Raw genomic sequence first — 16,542 nt, 5'->3', positions numbered from 1 at the left:
TCTACTGGCTGCTCTTGTGCAGTGAACAACCTGCCAAACTGTAAGTGGAGGCCCTGGAAGAATGAAGACTGAGCAGTTAGGATGGTTTCATGCAGGAAACTGGGAGATGAGCTGGGCTTAAACTGATATGAAGAGTTTAGAGCAGCTGCAAGGAAGAGGTAGGAGGGCTTCTCCGCTGGGAAGTGTCAGAGCAGAGACAGAAAAGAAGTGACGAAGGAGAGGGAAAAGATGCAAGTCACCTGACTCCTGGCTCTAGCATTTTAAAGTAGGTGAAATTACGTAAGATCACTCATTCAAAAAATTATTGAGCACCTTCTATAAGCAAGGAGCTGTGCTGAATAGGCTGTGAGGCCAGAGACTCGTAATAACCCCTAACAATTGTGCACTGGTTTATAGTTTATAAAGCACATCCATTCCCAGCTACGGCATCTGATCCGCTCTCCGGGGAAGGAGGCAGAGGTTGTGGCTGTCCCAGAACATGAAGCCCCAAATCTCAGAATTAGGACCAAAATTCAGATCTTTTGGCTAGTCCAGAATTCATTCTAGCCACTGATTCTTCCTCTTCCTTAGATTTAAGTAATTGTTTAAATAGATGATACATTTACTGGTTCCAAATTTAAAAGTTACAATGTGAACACAGGAGAAGGTCCCCTTCCCACCCGTGTTCTCCAGCCACCTGGACATCTAAAGTCAGTGTCATTTTTTTTTTTTTTTGAGGAAGATTAACCCTGAGCCAACACGTGCTGCCAATCCTCCTCTTTTTGCTGAGGAAGACTGGCTCTGAGCTAACATCCATACCCATCTTCCTCCACTTTATATGTGGGACACCTGCCACAGCATGGCTTGCTGAGCTGTGCCATGTCCGCACCCGGGATCTGAACCGGCGAACCCCGGGCCACCAAAGCGGAACATGCCAACCTAACTGCTGCGCCATCAGGCCGGGCTGGTCAGTGTCATTTTAATTTTCATTTTCTTCACATGCGTGAGATTGAGCATCTTTTCATCTGTTTTAGAAACATTTTGTATTTTTTTTTCTGTGAAGTGTTTGTTCATTTCCTCTGTCCAGTTTCCTACTTGGTAGTTGATAATTTCTTTTTTATTTGTAGGAGCTCTCTATGCATTAGAGAAATTTGCCCTTTGGTTTTGATGATAGTTGTAAATATTTTCCTTTTACATTTTCATTTGATCATTTGTCTCTTGACATTGCTTTTGTAGTTTTTTTCCATGCTGATCTTTTAAAATGTGGTTGAATTTATCTGTCTTTCCTTTTATGACTTGTACGCTTGGATCATACTTAAGCTAGTGTTAACTTAAATACGTGCAGTGGATCCCTGCCTTCAGGTTGCTCAAGAAGCCAGGAGGAAAATCAAGAAAAGTATCTAAATAACTACAGAAGTTACCATACGGTCAGTACTCTAAGGTGGTACAAAGCGCTATTTCTTTACCTGTCTATCCAGAATCCAGCTGTCAATCCATCTGTCCTTTCGCCCACCCATTTATTAAGTCTTTACTGAACTCTTTCTAAGAGCTGGGAAAGGTGTGAAGAGGTGATGTTTTGTGGCGATGAAGCACGTGGGCTAGGATGACAGACACCCAAATCTGGATTCTGGCTCAGTTTACCCCTCTGTGGCCTTGCGCAGTCACTTAATCTGTCCACATTTTTGTTTCTCATGTTATCTCATGAGATGTGACAGAAATGTAGAATGTGGAGCCGTCAAGGATTAGAGGTCGAAGAACAGACGTGGTGGTGTGTAGCTTAGGGAGAGAGCTGTAAGATGAGCCCCATGCCTGGCTTTGTGATTTCAGGTGGGGAAATCTGAATTCTGACAAGGTCCAGAGAATGGTCACTTAGGGTGGGTGGCAAAAGTAAAGGTCACTGGATTGAGCAAGTCAAGGGGCTGCAGGGCCTCGGTGTGGATGGTCATCTACACAGTCCTTGAAGTCACCGGGGATGATGGCAAAACATGAGCTAGGGAGAAGCCTGCGGGCCTCATGTGCAAGTCCTAAATAAATTAAAGGGATGGCTCTGCGGAGGGCGGGCAGGAAGGAGTAGCGCGTGGACAAGCAGAGCTCCACAGCAGGCATTTTATCTGGCTCTGGGGAAGTCCTGCTCAGGAGGTGGTAGTATGGGACGAGGAAGAGGCCCACCCACCCGTGACCCTGAGATTCAAGGGGACTGTGTATCTCCTTTGAGAAGAAAGCCAAGGAACCGTGACTTTGGGAAAGTGACTTTAGCAGCACCTCCACAGCAGACAGTGGCAAAGTGGGGCTGAAGGAGGAGACTATGGAGTGAGATTTTAACAAGAATCTTGAACCTTCTAAAGCCTCAACTGGCAGTCCTTATTGGCGGGACCCTCTGTGGGCCTCTCCAATGTCAGGGCAGAGACTAGCTTGACTGGAGAGAAACTGGAAGACAGCAGGGTGGGCAGTTGATGTTCCAGTGTCATGAGTAGACCCCATGGTTCTGTGAAGCCTGGATCCTGAGGTACCATAAGCTGGGGTTCCGGGAGGTCCTCATTCAGTGAGTTGATTCTCAGTTCGTGTCATTTACATCGAAGGCCCCAAGACCTTCCTCCTCTCCTTGAGCAAATAAGCCACACCCTGCACCAATCAAAGTCCATCTCACCTTCCAACTGCTCCAGGTCAGTTACTCAGCCATGAGTTGTTTCATTTTCCTGGTAAGTCAGTGTTTCTAGGAGAGGATGGGCCTTTTCACCTCTCCCCAAGTTTTACTGATACGTGAGCATATATAACCGGCACAATTTGAAAAGAACCATTCACTGTTGGCCATCTCTCCAGATCTGGAGCCTGAGAAAATGACCTGAAGTTGTAGCAGGAGAAATTGAGGTAGGATACTAACAGAGCTTTTTGGGAGGAGGACTAGGCAAGAGGTTTGGGGATGAAGGGGTGAGAGTGAATGCAGTGTTTAAGGGAAGTGATGAAAGGGGAGTACTTCCTTCTTTGGGTCATCTTTGGAGATGGTTTGAAAGGAAAGGTAAAGGTGATTTTGAACATGACCCAGGTCTCTGGTCTGCTCTGTGTCCTGTTCTCTTTCTCTTACCCTTTCACTGTGGAATCCATATAACCCTGGAAAGGATGCTGGTCGAGAGAATGGCCAGCTGACAGAGATGCTGATGCAAATGGTTGGTAGTAGTAGTTGATAGCAGTAGCCAAATGCTTAGAGTGTGACCAGGAGCCTTCTAATATTCCAGTGTGGGAGAGGACACTCCAAACTCCTGCCAAATTCTCCCAGCTGAGGGTAAGTTAGAGGCTTTCAACTTTTAAGTTCATCATGCTCTGACTTCTGGCCATGATGCTCTGGCCTTTTTAACTTTGAACTATAAAAATATTCACAGAAAACTCTGAAGAGGAAAAGAGAATTAGTTTTTGAATCACCTGCTTCCTCCAGGTGTCTGAAAAATCAAGAGTGATTTCAAGTTTAGTAAGTAAAAGGAAACCAGAGGGTGCATGTCAGCTGATGAGATATTTCTGCAACTCACGGAGAACTGTGGTTTGTGTGGTCTGTCTATGGCTCCAGTGATGGAGAGCGGGCAGTTGCCTGAAGTTGTGGGGCTAAGTCATGTCCTCCAGGCTGCTCTAGGGCTGCCACCTTCCAGCTGGGCCATCTTACCTGGATTGTCTATGTGGCAGGCCTTCCAAAGCCCCAGTGGAGAAAGAGGTCCTATGGACAGGAGGCTGGCAGTGTGGGGTGGAGACCATGTTCCCTTTGCAAGAGGACAGCCGGGAAGAAGGCATCTGCCCCATTTGCCAGGAGAACCTGAAGGAGGCAGTGAGCACTGACTGCAAGCACCTCTTCTGTCGAGTGTGCCTGGCCCGGCACGTGGCAAAGGCCCCGGCCTCTGGAGTCCTCTGCTGTCCTCTCTGCCGGAAACCCTGTTCCGAAGAGGTGCTGGGGGCAGGCTATATCTGCCACAGCCACCAGAAGAAGGTGTGCTGGTTCTGTGAGGAAAGCAGACATCTTCTGTGTATGGAATGCCTGGTGTCCCCTGAACACAAATCTCATTGTGAGCTGGCCATTGAAAATGCCATCAGCCACTACAAGGTAAGGCTGGGTCCCCACCTCTGTGACTTTCTCTTACTCCTTCTACCCTTCTGTCCGTTATGCCTGGCATCTCACAGAGGCTCAATAGCTAAGACTTTTCTTGTTTCTTCTGCTTCATCCTATTTTGGACACTTGTCTTTGCTTTTCCATATATTTTGCTACTGGGATTAAAGTGTCAACACATTAATATGAGTGTAAGAGGGGATACTGTCACTGTGATGTCAGATTCTCTCTGACACTGTGATGTCAGAGAGAAGCATGAGCTACTCTCACTTTCTCATCTGTAGAATGAAGGAGTTGGACTAGATAATGCAAAACGCTTTCAGTACTAAGACTATTTATTTCCTGAGGTTGATAGTACTAGAAATGGGGTAGAATGCAATCAAGTTTGACATATGCTAATAAAATCCTGCAAATATATCCATTGGAACCTGGAGATTAGTACATGAGTCTCTCTCTTTCTCTTCCTTCTTCCTTTGTCTTTTCCTTCCTTCCTTTCTATAGCGATTATCTTCATCCTATTTTATTTAATTTTTTATCATAAAAGTTACATGCTCTTGGAAATAATTTCAGACAACACTTTAAGGTATAAAGTCAGGGCTAAAGTCTTTATTCCTGCTTTCCTCCATTCTCAGTCCCTAGAGGTAACCATTGTTAGATTTTTGTGTATCTTCCTTCCAGAAAATTTTGTGTGTATCAACGCACTCTTTAAGACACACACACGCACAAAAGGATTCTCTATTTTTTTCTGTAACTCATTTTTATCATGTAAAAATACATCTTGGACATTTTCCCATTTTCCCATCAGTATGTATAGATCTTATGAATTCTTTTCAACAATCGCATGGTATTCAATTCTATGAATGTCCATAAATTGTCAGACATTGCGTTATTTCCAGATTATTGTTTTGTTTTGAGATCACGTGGAATGTTGCAATGAATACCCTTCAACGTATATTTTGGAGGACTTAGCATACCCAAGATATATTTTGGTGAAAGAGTAAGGTAACTTCCAGCAACGAGCAGCTTTTCCTATCACTGGTTTTTGAATAATCCGTAGTTCCCCCACTGATTTGAATGCCAGCTTCATAATATGCCGTGTACGCACATACATATACTCGTATATTTTCTTGACTCTCTACTCTGTTCTATTCTTCTGTCTGTTCTTTCCTCTGTATCAAACCATTTTAAACACTCTATCTTTGCAACGTGTTTTAATGCCAGTAGATCTTAGAACCCTCACGATACTCTTATTTTTCAGAATTTTTGTGGATATTCATGTGTTTATTTTACCATTAGCTTTAGCATTATTTTTACCAAGCTTCCCTCCCTCCCACCCCCAATCCAGTCAGTGTTTGACATATTTTCACCATGGTGTCTTTCTATCAAATAATGAAGGATGAATTTCCAAAGGCTTCTATTCAATACTTGACTTTTTGAGAACTTGTTATGATACAGGATGAGAAAGTGGGGAGTCTAGGTTGGGGGTGACTATGGGAAGGTAGAGAAACAGTTTCGAAAGACAAAGAGGCAGAGCTCTCTGGTTCTAACGTCATTCCCTCTAGGTGCAGTGTACCACGGGGTGGGAGGGGCTCCCACCTGCTGATGAGCCAGGCACGAGATGGAGAAAATCTGCTTACTCACTTGATGGTTTATTCAGGTCTGTGCTCCTGTAGAACGTCATGCTAGGGACTGTGGGAAGTAAGAAGATGATTCATAATCCTTGTCCTCAAGGCTACCTTTACATTTAGACAGGACATCTAAAATAAATAAATAACAATATTTGTTCACTTAAGAAAGACTTAAATAAGTTCCTGAAGTGTGTTAGGAACTACAATATGTACCAGGAGTACAATGATGAACAAGAGAGATGCCATCTCTGCTGGCAGGGAGTTTTCAGTTTATAATGGAGAGAGACAAGAAATCAAACAAACTACAAGTTTTTAATGAGCCGGAAAGAAAACAAGCAAGGATCTGAGGTGGAGAGTAATGGGTAACTCATGTTAGTGTGGTCAGTGAGGGCCTCATGGAGGAGGCGACACTGAAACTGAGACCTAGAAAAAGAAAAGCCGACCAATGGGAAGAATGGGAGCAATCAGAGGCCCACGTCTGGAAAAGTCTCGTTATATTTGAAGAATTTATAATTAGAGTTTGAATTGACAGCATGTACTGATAGATTAGAAGTGGGGTAAGGGAATGAAGGGAATCCAAGATGACTTCGTGAGTTTCTTTCTGTCTTGAGAAACTGGATGGATGATGGAAAGATAAGGACTGGGGAGAACAGGTTTGAACAAAACATCGTTTCATTTAGGACAAGTTGAGTCCAAGTTGAGACACATCAAAGTAGGATTTTAGATATGCAGTTGGATATGAACTCTGGATCTCCAAAGGGAGACTTGAATAGTATTCCCAAAATTTAGAATGAGGATCCCTCAAGATAAAGATGATATTTAAATCCAAGGGAATTGATGCAATAGCCTCAGGAGAGAGTCCAGAGAGAAAAGAACTTCCAGGGCAAGGTCCTGAGAAAGGCCATCCTTTAGACGTAAGGTAGAGGAGGGCCCAGCAAATGAGACTGAGAATGAGCCACTAGCAAGGCAGGAGAGGAACAAGAGGGGTGGTGTTCCAGATGCTAAAAGAGAAGAATATTTTAAGAAGTGATGGCAGAGTGTGTTGAACGATGCCGAGCAGTCCCATAAGATAGGGGGCGGAGAAGTGAATGCCGGGATGGGAGGAAGTGCACTTCTTCCATTGTAACAGTAGGAAACAAAAGAAGGTGTCTGCAAGCGTAGGTAGTTTTGTAGTCTGGGAGACAGCTTGAGTGTTCTGGTTGATTTCCTCAATAACATGTGAGGAAAGACCATCAGCAACGTGAGTAGAGATGGGGATGTGAAAGGTTTGAAAAGAGAGGAGAAGGTGTCATATCGTTTGTGAAAGCGAACCAGTGAGAGAAACTGAGTAGGATTGGCAGGCGGTGTGGAGCACCAATTTAAGTTCTGAAACTAGGGATTTAATGTGTTTCATGAGACTGCTTGAGGACAGCCAAGGAAAGACGATGGTAAGAGTTTATCCAGGCAGGAGTTGCCCGGAAAGTAACAGAAGGAGAGGCAAGGGAGACGAGGGTGTTTCTGAAGGAGTGATGACAATGGTGGACTCTGTGTGTTTGTAGATGTTGATAGAGTTTTGAAATAAAGGTTTCTTATGATTTCTCACCATGTTTCTATTTCTTTGAATTACATTTTCTTTTTTTTTAAGATTGGCACCTGAGCTAACAACTGTTGCCAATCTTCTCTTTTTTTCTTTGTCTCCCCAAATCCCCCCAGTACATAGTTGTATATATTTTTTAGTTGTGGGTCCTTCTAGTTGTGGCATGTGGGACGCTTCCTCAGCGTGGCTTGTTGAGCGGTGCCATGTCCGCGCCCTCAGGATCTGAACCAGTGAAACCCTGGGCTGCAGAAGCAGAACGTGCGAACTTAACCACTCGGCCACTGGACCAGCCCCTACATTTTGTAAATGTTATAAACTGTGTCCTGTTTAAAGGAATTATGTAATCCCACACTGCACTACAGAAAGACTGAAAAATTTGCAATGCTACAAAGTCCTTTTTGTACACTTGTTTCCCCAACTGTCCAACCTATGTCAGTGTCAATTACTTTAATGTATTTTGCTGATTTCCTACATATGTAACAGTGACTGAAGTTTTTTGCTTTGCTTGATTATGAATGCTAGTGGTGAGGTTTTCTTCTATATGAAGACTCGCTGTCTGCATTTTCCCCTAGAATCAGAGCATACCTTTTACATGACTGCATAAACGTAGTTTGTCTTTTGGATAATAAACTATATTCGTTATGTTTCATAACCATTTTTCTTATTCTGTTATTTCTTTTCTTATTTATTGTATTTTGGGGCAAAACTTTTAGAAGTTTGTATGTAAATCAGTTCTATTGTTTAAAAAAATATAATCAGTGTCTTACTTAGAAATTCATCTAAATGATTTGCTTTTCTGTTTCCTTTTTAAATATTAGTTAATTCCTTGCTTGTTTGGAATTTAGTATACTGTGTTGTATAAAGGAGGACACTATGTTAATTTTTCTTTATGCTGACATCCAGCTGTCCCCAAAACATGTCTGTAAGAGTGAGTCCTTTCCACATCTATGTGTTGTTTCTGGTTTGACATAAATTAAATTTTCATAATAGCAGGGTTTTTTTTCACTCTAGTCCATTGATTATTTTTTCTTTTCTAAAATTGTTATATAGTTTTAATACTTGTTTTGTTTTTTAAAAAATCTATAAGCATCTTTGCCATATAATAATTTTTTGTAACCTGATGTTCTTCTGACTGTCTTTTCAGAGGAATTTTCTTATGCAATGTTTCTAAGTTTTATAAAGCATTCCCTCAGATTTTAATTGGCATTGCATTAAATTGGTTGATTACATTAATGATTATAACTTTTGGGGGCTTACTTAATTTTATCAACTAATAGTCGAATATATCACTGTGTTTTCATTTGTGTTTCTGAAACAGATGCTAAATTGTCTTTACTTAAACCTTGTATTTTATAAGGTTCATTTTTTGGCAATTGGTACTTGTAGATCAAATGAGAGTCTTTGCTGAGCTCATATATCCTTTAAGTTAATTTCCTGACCTTTTCTAGATGCACAATCACATGGACATTGTTAGGTTTAGTCATCAACACCACTTTTCCTCATAAAATATAACGAGTGACATCATTCTCATCCAGATTTTGGGACATTTTTAGTTCGATAAGGAGGATGCTTTTCGAAAGTTGGTAATTTTTTTGGAAACTGTATCAGAAAAAGGCAGCTTTTTGCCTGTTAACCACTTTTTCTTTCATGAGTTTTGTTAGTAAGCCATTTGAGAAAGAATTTCAGTGTTGCTACGTTCTCATGTTTTATCACTACTTAATGCTCTTTTTGGTCAATTTTTTATACTGGAAACCACATTTTATCTGATATCTGGTAGAATCACAAACTTTTAAACGTATCCATTAAGACAAAACAAGTCTTATACTATTCCCTATATTTCAATTTGGTTTTTTTCCCAGAAGAATATTTTAGGAAGATAAAAGTTTGTAGAATTTTGCTTTTTAGTTCTAACGTGTGCTTTATTCACATGATATGCATCCACTAAATATTATTTTAATGCAAAAATGAACAATTTTTTGAAGAACAGAGGACTTTACCTTACTCATGTTCGATATTGTAAATGATAGATCGGTATTATCTTTATTTCATGCATTATTCTTTATTGCTGTTATCTTTGCTTTCTTTTTTACTTTATGCATTGTTTGCAGTTGACTTTAAAGTCTTTATTAAATTTTCAACTATGCCAGAAGATAGGACTGTGGCTTTTTGGACTGGATCTTAAGAATGGGCCTGATTTTGACAGGCAGAAATAGATAGCATTCCTTCCAGAGGGAATTAAAAAGGAAGCCGTGAGGAGGTGTGGCTGCATGGGGTGTGTTCAGGAAACCCCAAGTGACTCTGTTTGGCTGCTGCAGAGAACATGGAGAGAGTAGGGAGAGGTAACGCTGGAGTTGTAAATAGGGTTAGGTCACGGACAGCCTTGGATCCTGCATTAAGGAGTTTGGGTTTATCTTTGGTAATGAGAAGTCATTTTAAGAGAGGAGTAGCATAGGTAAAAGATGAAATAGGTCTGAGATTTCAATCTGGGTGACAGGCAGACTGGTGGGTCCAATGACAGAAGCATGGAGGTCAAGAGTAGTGGATTGCGGGAGAAAGTGGGGATCATAAGCATGATTTCTCCAGATTGGTTTTGAGCTGCCAATAGGGCAGTAGGAGATAATTAGCCCTCAGCTGGAAACGTGGGATTGACTGTTAGGAGAAAGATCTGGTTTGGGAATTGCAATAAGATCTTAAACCGCCAGATGGAAAGTGAAAGATATAGTTTGGAGATAGAAAAGTGTTAAGGAAACAACCTCAAGGAGGTCAAGGAAGGACAGGGCTTTGGGGTGGGGAGAGTGAGGTGGGACATGAGGGGAGAATTACATCAGACAATAGGAAGCCTGAGAACTTCATTCCTGGAGATCAGTGGTGACCGTGGAGAGAGAAGTTTCAAAAGAGTGATGAGAAACAAAACAGTTGGCAGAGGAGCAAAGGGCCCATGAGGAGGGGAAGACAGTGGGAACTGACTACTCATTCAAGTTCAATTGTGAGGGGCTGGCCCAGTGGCGCAGCAGTCATGTTCAATTGTGAGGACAGAGACAGAGAGTAGATTGATGAGGTAGCAAGGTGAAGCTTGTTTGTTTGCTTTTTTGAGCTTTATGAGACCTGAACTTTTGTAGTCACACGAACAATTCCCCAGCCCAGCCTCCTCCTTCACCATTGAGACCCATGAGTGAAATCCACGATGCCCATTTATTACCTCCCACACCTCCACTGAGTGTTTTATTCCTTCTCTGAAGGGAAATGACTGCAGGTGACACCCAGTGACATGACAAGTTTTTAATAACTTCCTAGTGACATCATTGTCTCCTCTGCTTACTGAAGCTTTTTGTTTGCATGGATGTCCTTGCCGATCTCTCACCCACAGTCCCTTGACATTTGCATCCGCAGAATCTCAGAGCCAGAACTTTCAAAGTCATCTCCTCCAACCCCAACCTCCACACGAACATCTCCGGTAACGTGGGGCTCTTCCTGAAGCAACACATTTTAAGAGTTTATGAGAGGGGACCAGACAAAAATGACAAAAACAAAACATATTCCTCATAAACAGTCAACAACAACAGCAAAATCTGCTAATTTTTTTTTTTTCACCTGAGGTGGGAAGGATTCAGTTAATGAAACACACGCTCTTCACTCAATAGCACATCCTTATCTTTAGTCCACAAATCCCTTTCTTGTTTTACTTGTTCGTTCCAGTTAATCACCATTCCTCTCCATCATGGGCAACCATTTAAAGCATTTACTGTATTTTTATTCATAGACGGTTTGGTAAAAACACATATTTCTGTATTGTGTGCTTGTATATTGAATTAACAAAGTTATATTATAGACCTCCTTCTATTTCTTGCTTTTCCACTCCACCGTGTTTTTAAGATCAGTGCATGTTTTGTGTGTCATATAGTCCATTGCTTATGACAACTGCATAGTATTCTGTAGGAGGCGTCTGCCACACTCTACTCATCCATTTCCCCAGGAATGTACTTTACCTGATTCCAACTCTCTGTTACCACAAACAATTCTGTAGTGTTCATGTCCTCTTAGCACATAAGTGAGGAGTTCTCTGGGATATTTACCCAGAAGCAGGACCACTGGCTTACAGAGGAAAGCATGCTTAGGTGGCCCGGACCCTCACCAGAGTGGCTGTGCTAGTGCACGTCTCACCAGCCTGCAGTACGTTCCTTATATCCACATCCATCCCCCACCCCTGGCATTTTCCAGTTGTCTAATTTTTATTAATCTGATCAGTGTCAGTCAAATACTATTTCATCGTTGTGCCAATTTCCATCTCTCTAATCATGGGTGAGTTTGGGCATCGATTCACATGCACTTTAGCCCTTTTCCTATTCCCTCTTCTGTGAATTAACTCTTCATATTCTTGGCAAATTTTTCTCTTGGGTTCCTGTCTTCTTATTGATTTGTAGCCTTTCCTTTTTACATTCTACAATTAAGTCTCTTGATTTTACACTTGGCAGATATCATCTCCTAATCTGTCATTTCTCTGTTAATTTTGTCCATGGTGTTGTCACTGAGCAGAAATATTTAATTTTGAGGGAATCAAATTAAATAATTCCTTCATGGTTTGTACTTCTGGGGTGTTATACTAAGACATCTTTCCCTGCCCATAGGTCCCAAATTTATTCTCTAACATGATTTTCCTTTAACTTTATAGTTTTACCTCTCACACTTAGGTCATTAATCTACCTGAAGTCTATCTCCACATATGGTTTGAGGTAGGGATCCACCTTTATTTTTCTCTATTCTTGCAGGCCAGTTTTCTCAACATGGTCTCTATAGATTCTGTCCCTTCTCTCACTGATTTATGTACCACTTTTTCTTTTTTAAATTCCTTTATAAACATGGGCCTGTCCCTGAGCTCTCTCTTCTGTCATTTTTGATTTGTTCTTGCACCAGTACCACACCATTTTATTGCTACGGCTTTGTATGACCTTTTATCTGGTAGGGCAAATACATTTTATAACTAATCTAACAAGAGATTACAAGAATATTTCCAGAATCTTTTGTTGACACCTGCCCTCTGGCCCTCACCTTTCTTCCACTTTGATTCATTAAAGGCCTATGTTGTTATCAGTACTGGCTTTGTTTATTTTTGCTTCCCTCATCAAAAACCCAAAAGCAAATTTTTTTGAAACTGAAATCATTCATTATATCCTTAGCTTCAGGACCCATTTGGACACTGATTTATGATTTAGAGAGAGGTCACATGCTTCCCTGGGCTGTGGGTTTGCATCCAATAGAGGGCTCTTGTCCATCCCAGCCAGGCCAGGGAGTGGTACCAGAGGCTTTGCATCTCCCCTAAGTCAGCCTCTCTAGACTTGCTTCACTTGTTGATGTGAAGTAGTAAGAATTGCCAGTGATCAGCGTACAACTTTTAGATGTTGGAAAAAAACACCCTGAAGTCAAGTAGAAAAGCTTCTGTTACTACATTATTTTTGTGTAGTTAAGGCTTTTAAAAAAATTGCCCACACAACTAGAAGGACGTGCAACTAAGATATACAACTGCGTACGGGGGGGTTGGGGAGATAAAGCAGAAAACAAAAAAGATTGGTAACAGTTGTTAGCCCAGGTGCCAATCTTTGGGGAAAAAAAAAATTGCCCATAACTTCTTCCCCATCATTATCCATTAAATAAACTCATGTTCCTTATCCCAAGCAGGATGCTTTAAGGACTGCCTTTTTTTTGGAGGAAGATTAGCCCTGAGCTAACATCTGTGCCCACCCTCCTCCACTTTATATATGGGACGCCTGCCACAACATGGCTTGATAAACGGTGTGCAGGTCCACACCCAAGATCCTAACTGATGAACCAGGGCAACAGAAGCGGAGCACGTGAACTTAACCGCTATGCCACTGGGCCAGCCCAAGGACTGCCTACTTTTAAACAGAATTTTACTTTAGCCTCATCCTGGGTTCAGGACCCGCACCATGTTTGATTAAGCACCACCTTCATCCGTAGTGTGACAAGCAAGTGTGTCCGTCTCTCTAGGAACGACTCAACCGCAGAAGCAGGAAGCTCAGAAAAGACACTGAGGAACTTCGGCGGCTCAGGGCTCAGGAGGAGGAGAAACTGCAGGCTGTGCAGGTGAGATGTGCGGAGTCTTGGGAAGGACACCTCAGAGTGTCCTCAGCGCCCTTGCTCCCTGTTCTGGCCATGTTGCTGTCTGGAGCAGACTAATGTAGGAGGAGGTCCTACAGGCAACCTGGGGGCTGGGCTCGGCCTCATGGTTTGCTGGCTGAGTGACCTGGGGCAAGTCAAGCCCTCTGATCTTCATGTGGTTTATATGTTAAATGAAAGCCAATCTTGTTCCACCTGGCTCACGGTGAGGATCAAAGGAGACAAGCGGCTCATCAATTGAAAATGACCACACAAACTGTAGGTCTCTATCTCTGTCTCTGATGGTCTACCTTTCTGTCCCTCTTGCCCACTTAGGTGGGGGTCCCTTCTCACCTTGTAACCTGAAGGGTGTTAAAAGCAGGCAGTGGAAAGATATTGCTGAGCAGTGTGTGTGTGTGTGTGTGTGTGTATGTGTGCCCACTGTGTGTGATATGGCATCCGTGGATGTTCACAAGAGTGTGAGGTGGGAGGGAAGGTGTACCCACATTTATGAGGAACACAGGTGCCTCTGCAATGCCTGTGACCCACAGAGGCAATGCCACAAGAGGAAGAGGACTGAGGAATTAACATTCTCACTCAGAGTATTCAGAGACTGTGAAGGACCAGGGAGACATTTGACACTGAATCTTAGGGAGTCCCTTTTCTGTAGTTTCAGGTAGACTGTGGGACCGACAGGCTGGAGGCTGAGCTGGAGAGCCAGCACCAAACCAGGAGACAACTGGAGACCCTCCCTCAGCAGTGGCCAGACCAACTGGAGGACATGCCAGCAGAGGTGTCCAAAATCTTTGACATCTCCAGGGCAATAACTCAGCTCAACAACGTGGTCACTGATCTGGAGAGGACAGCTAAGGAACTGGACGCCAACACGCTGAAGGTACATACCTTGAGACACCTCCCAAAGATGGGGATTTTCCCCAGTTAGTAGGCAGGGCAGCTTACCTGTGGCACCCTTCTGGGAGGTCTAAGAAGGAGAGGCTTCCCTGTAACATGTGGTGGCGGCTTGTCCAAGGCCTCACAATGCTGCTACAGCAAAGTGGGGTGAGGGGGGCGCTATCCTCTCCAGTTCTCAAGGTCACCCCCCAGAGTGGCATCCAATAGCAGGTCAGGGAGGGAATTTGGAGGTGACAGGAACCTGCAAACTAATTATGATTCTCTCTCTCATTCTCTTTCTTCTAGAATGCCAGTGACTTATTGGCCAGGTATGAGCCGTCTCATCTTTCTTCCCATATGTGTTTACACATGCAAACCCACACAAGCATAGACATGCTCATGGGCTTTATCAAAGTCAAAGAGATCTACTTCTCTGTTAACTTTTGTATCTTCATGCTACCTGGCCAGTAGAAGATTCAACGGAATACACTGAAGGATTTCTTTATTTCTAGGAGTGCTCCACAGAAATAAGAGGCTATTTATCCCGAGTTAGAGAAAAGAATCAACGAATCACTTCTTCTGTCATCCTCAGCAGCTCTGACCTGTTCATCCCTGGACGACCTCATCTCAGACTCACCTCAGCCTCCTTGATCTCCTTTCTCCAACCTGTCTGGCTTTCCATTAGGTCTACCCCATGTACCTTCAGACCTGCCATCTCCTGAACATGACCCCCTTTTCTCACCCCCACAGCCGTGACCTGATGCCTGACCCTCTGACACTTGGACAATGCTCACATCCTCCTTCCTGAACCAAGTTTGTGCTGGTGGTTCCCACTGCAGAGGTCAGGATCCAAGATCTCCATTTTGCCTGTGAAATGATAATAATGCTCATCTCTTACAATCTCATATTAAAATGGGAGTACCCAGGCACCTGGATGGCATGAGCTCAATAGTGGTGAGACCACCTCTGTGCATGGAACTGGAAGGTCTGTTGGATGGAATATTCCTTCTGAGCTCCTGTAGCGCCTATTGTCTGTACCACTCACCTGGCACTTATTATTTTTGTGGTGGACAGACTCTAGGGTGGCCCCCCATGAGCCTCCTCTCTTGCTGTTCATGCCCTTGTGTGATCCTCTCCCCTTGATCATGAGCAGGATCTGTGACTTTCTTCTAATCAATGGAATATGGCAAAGGGGATAGGATGTGACTTCAGTGACTGTGTTACGTTGTATGGACTCCCCCTTGCTAACAGACTCACTCTTGAGACTCTCATTGCTGGATTGATGAAGTGGCCCCACGGCCAGCAGGCAGCCTCTAGGAGCTGACAGCAGCCTCCAACCTTAAGCCAATAAGAAGTAGAGGCCATTGGTCTTGCAGCTGCAAGAAAAGGAATTCTGCTAACAGCCTGCATGAACTTGGAAGGGGATTATTTTCCCCAGTTGAGCCTCCAGATGAGAACCCAGCCCAGCTGACATCTTGATTGCAGTCTTGTAAGACCCTATGCAGAGGACCCAAATTTCTGACCCACAGAAACTGTGAGGTAATAAATGTCAAAGTAACTGTGATATAATAAATGTGTGTTGTTTTAAGACTAAATTTGTGGGGTTTTTTATGGAGCAATGGATAACATACATTTGTGTATTAATTATTTGTACATCACTTCTTTGGTTGAGTAAGGACAGTATTCTGTCTTTGTGTCTCCAGCGTCTAGGACAGTGCCCGGCTCATAGTTGGTGCCCAGTGAAATGTGTCAAGTGGATGTATGAATGAATTAATAGAAAATATAAGGACCTTCTTGATGTCCCATGTTCAACAAAGGCAGCCTTTAACTAGTATTTATTGAGTCTTTGCTGAAATAGTCAGTACTATACTAGGCACTGAGGGATATAAAGAATAAAACATGGCCACAGGAGGTGCTGCCTTATGGTGCAAAGAGTGGGAACTCAGATGTGTGTCAGACTTGAGTTCAAGTCCCAGTCCTGACACCTAATACCTCTGTAACCCTGGGCAACTTCATCTCTCTGAGCCTCAGTACTACTCCCTGTAAAATGAGGATAATGGTACCTGCGGCCTGGGACTGTCGTAAGAATTAAATTTTGTTATGTATGCTAGGTGCCTGCTGTAGTGCCTAACATGTTGTAAACATTCAAATGTGGTAATTCTGTCTTATTCTACTTCTGCGCTCAGAAGTTTATAATCTAGCTGTGGAACCAGTACAAGCATATACGGAATAACAAGAGAGTATGTGACACGTTAAATTAAGTGTCACAG

General features: G+C 42.9%; 1 protein-coding gene across 4 annotated transcripts; it reads left to right on the top strand.

The window, feature by feature from the left end:
• The first annotated feature begins 2,641 nt into the window (after positions 1–2,641).
• Positions 2,642–15,867, top strand: TRIM40 (tripartite motif containing 40). Of its 4 annotated transcripts, none has more exons than XM_044776217.2 (6): positions 2,643–2,847; positions 3,652–4,063; positions 13,274–13,369; positions 14,052–14,276; positions 14,579–14,601; positions 15,023–15,867. In XM_044776217.2, the coding sequence occupies exons 2-6, from the start codon at positions 3,719–3,721 to the stop codon at positions 15,078–15,080; spliced, it is 747 nt and encodes a 248-aa protein (XP_044632152.1). In that variant the 5' UTR covers positions 2,643–2,847; positions 3,652–3,718; the 3' UTR covers positions 15,081–15,867. The 4 variants fall into 4 exon arrangements, with proteins under 4 accessions (XP_044632151.2, XP_044632152.1, XP_014716011.1 ...); XM_014860525.3 differs by having other exon boundaries at positions 2,644–2,847; positions 14,785–15,867; XM_044776216.2 differs by having other exon boundaries at positions 2,642–2,847; positions 14,579–15,867.
• The last annotated feature ends 675 nt before the right edge of the window (positions 15,868–16,542 follow it).

Source organism: Equus asinus, chromosome 8 (genome assembly GCF_041296235.1).
Source record: "Equus asinus isolate D_3611 breed Donkey chromosome 8, EquAss-T2T_v2, whole genome shotgun sequence".
Classification (NCBI taxonomy): domain Eukaryota; kingdom Metazoa; phylum Chordata; class Mammalia; order Perissodactyla; family Equidae; genus Equus; species Equus asinus.
This window is presented reverse-complemented; position numbering and strand designations above follow the sequence as displayed.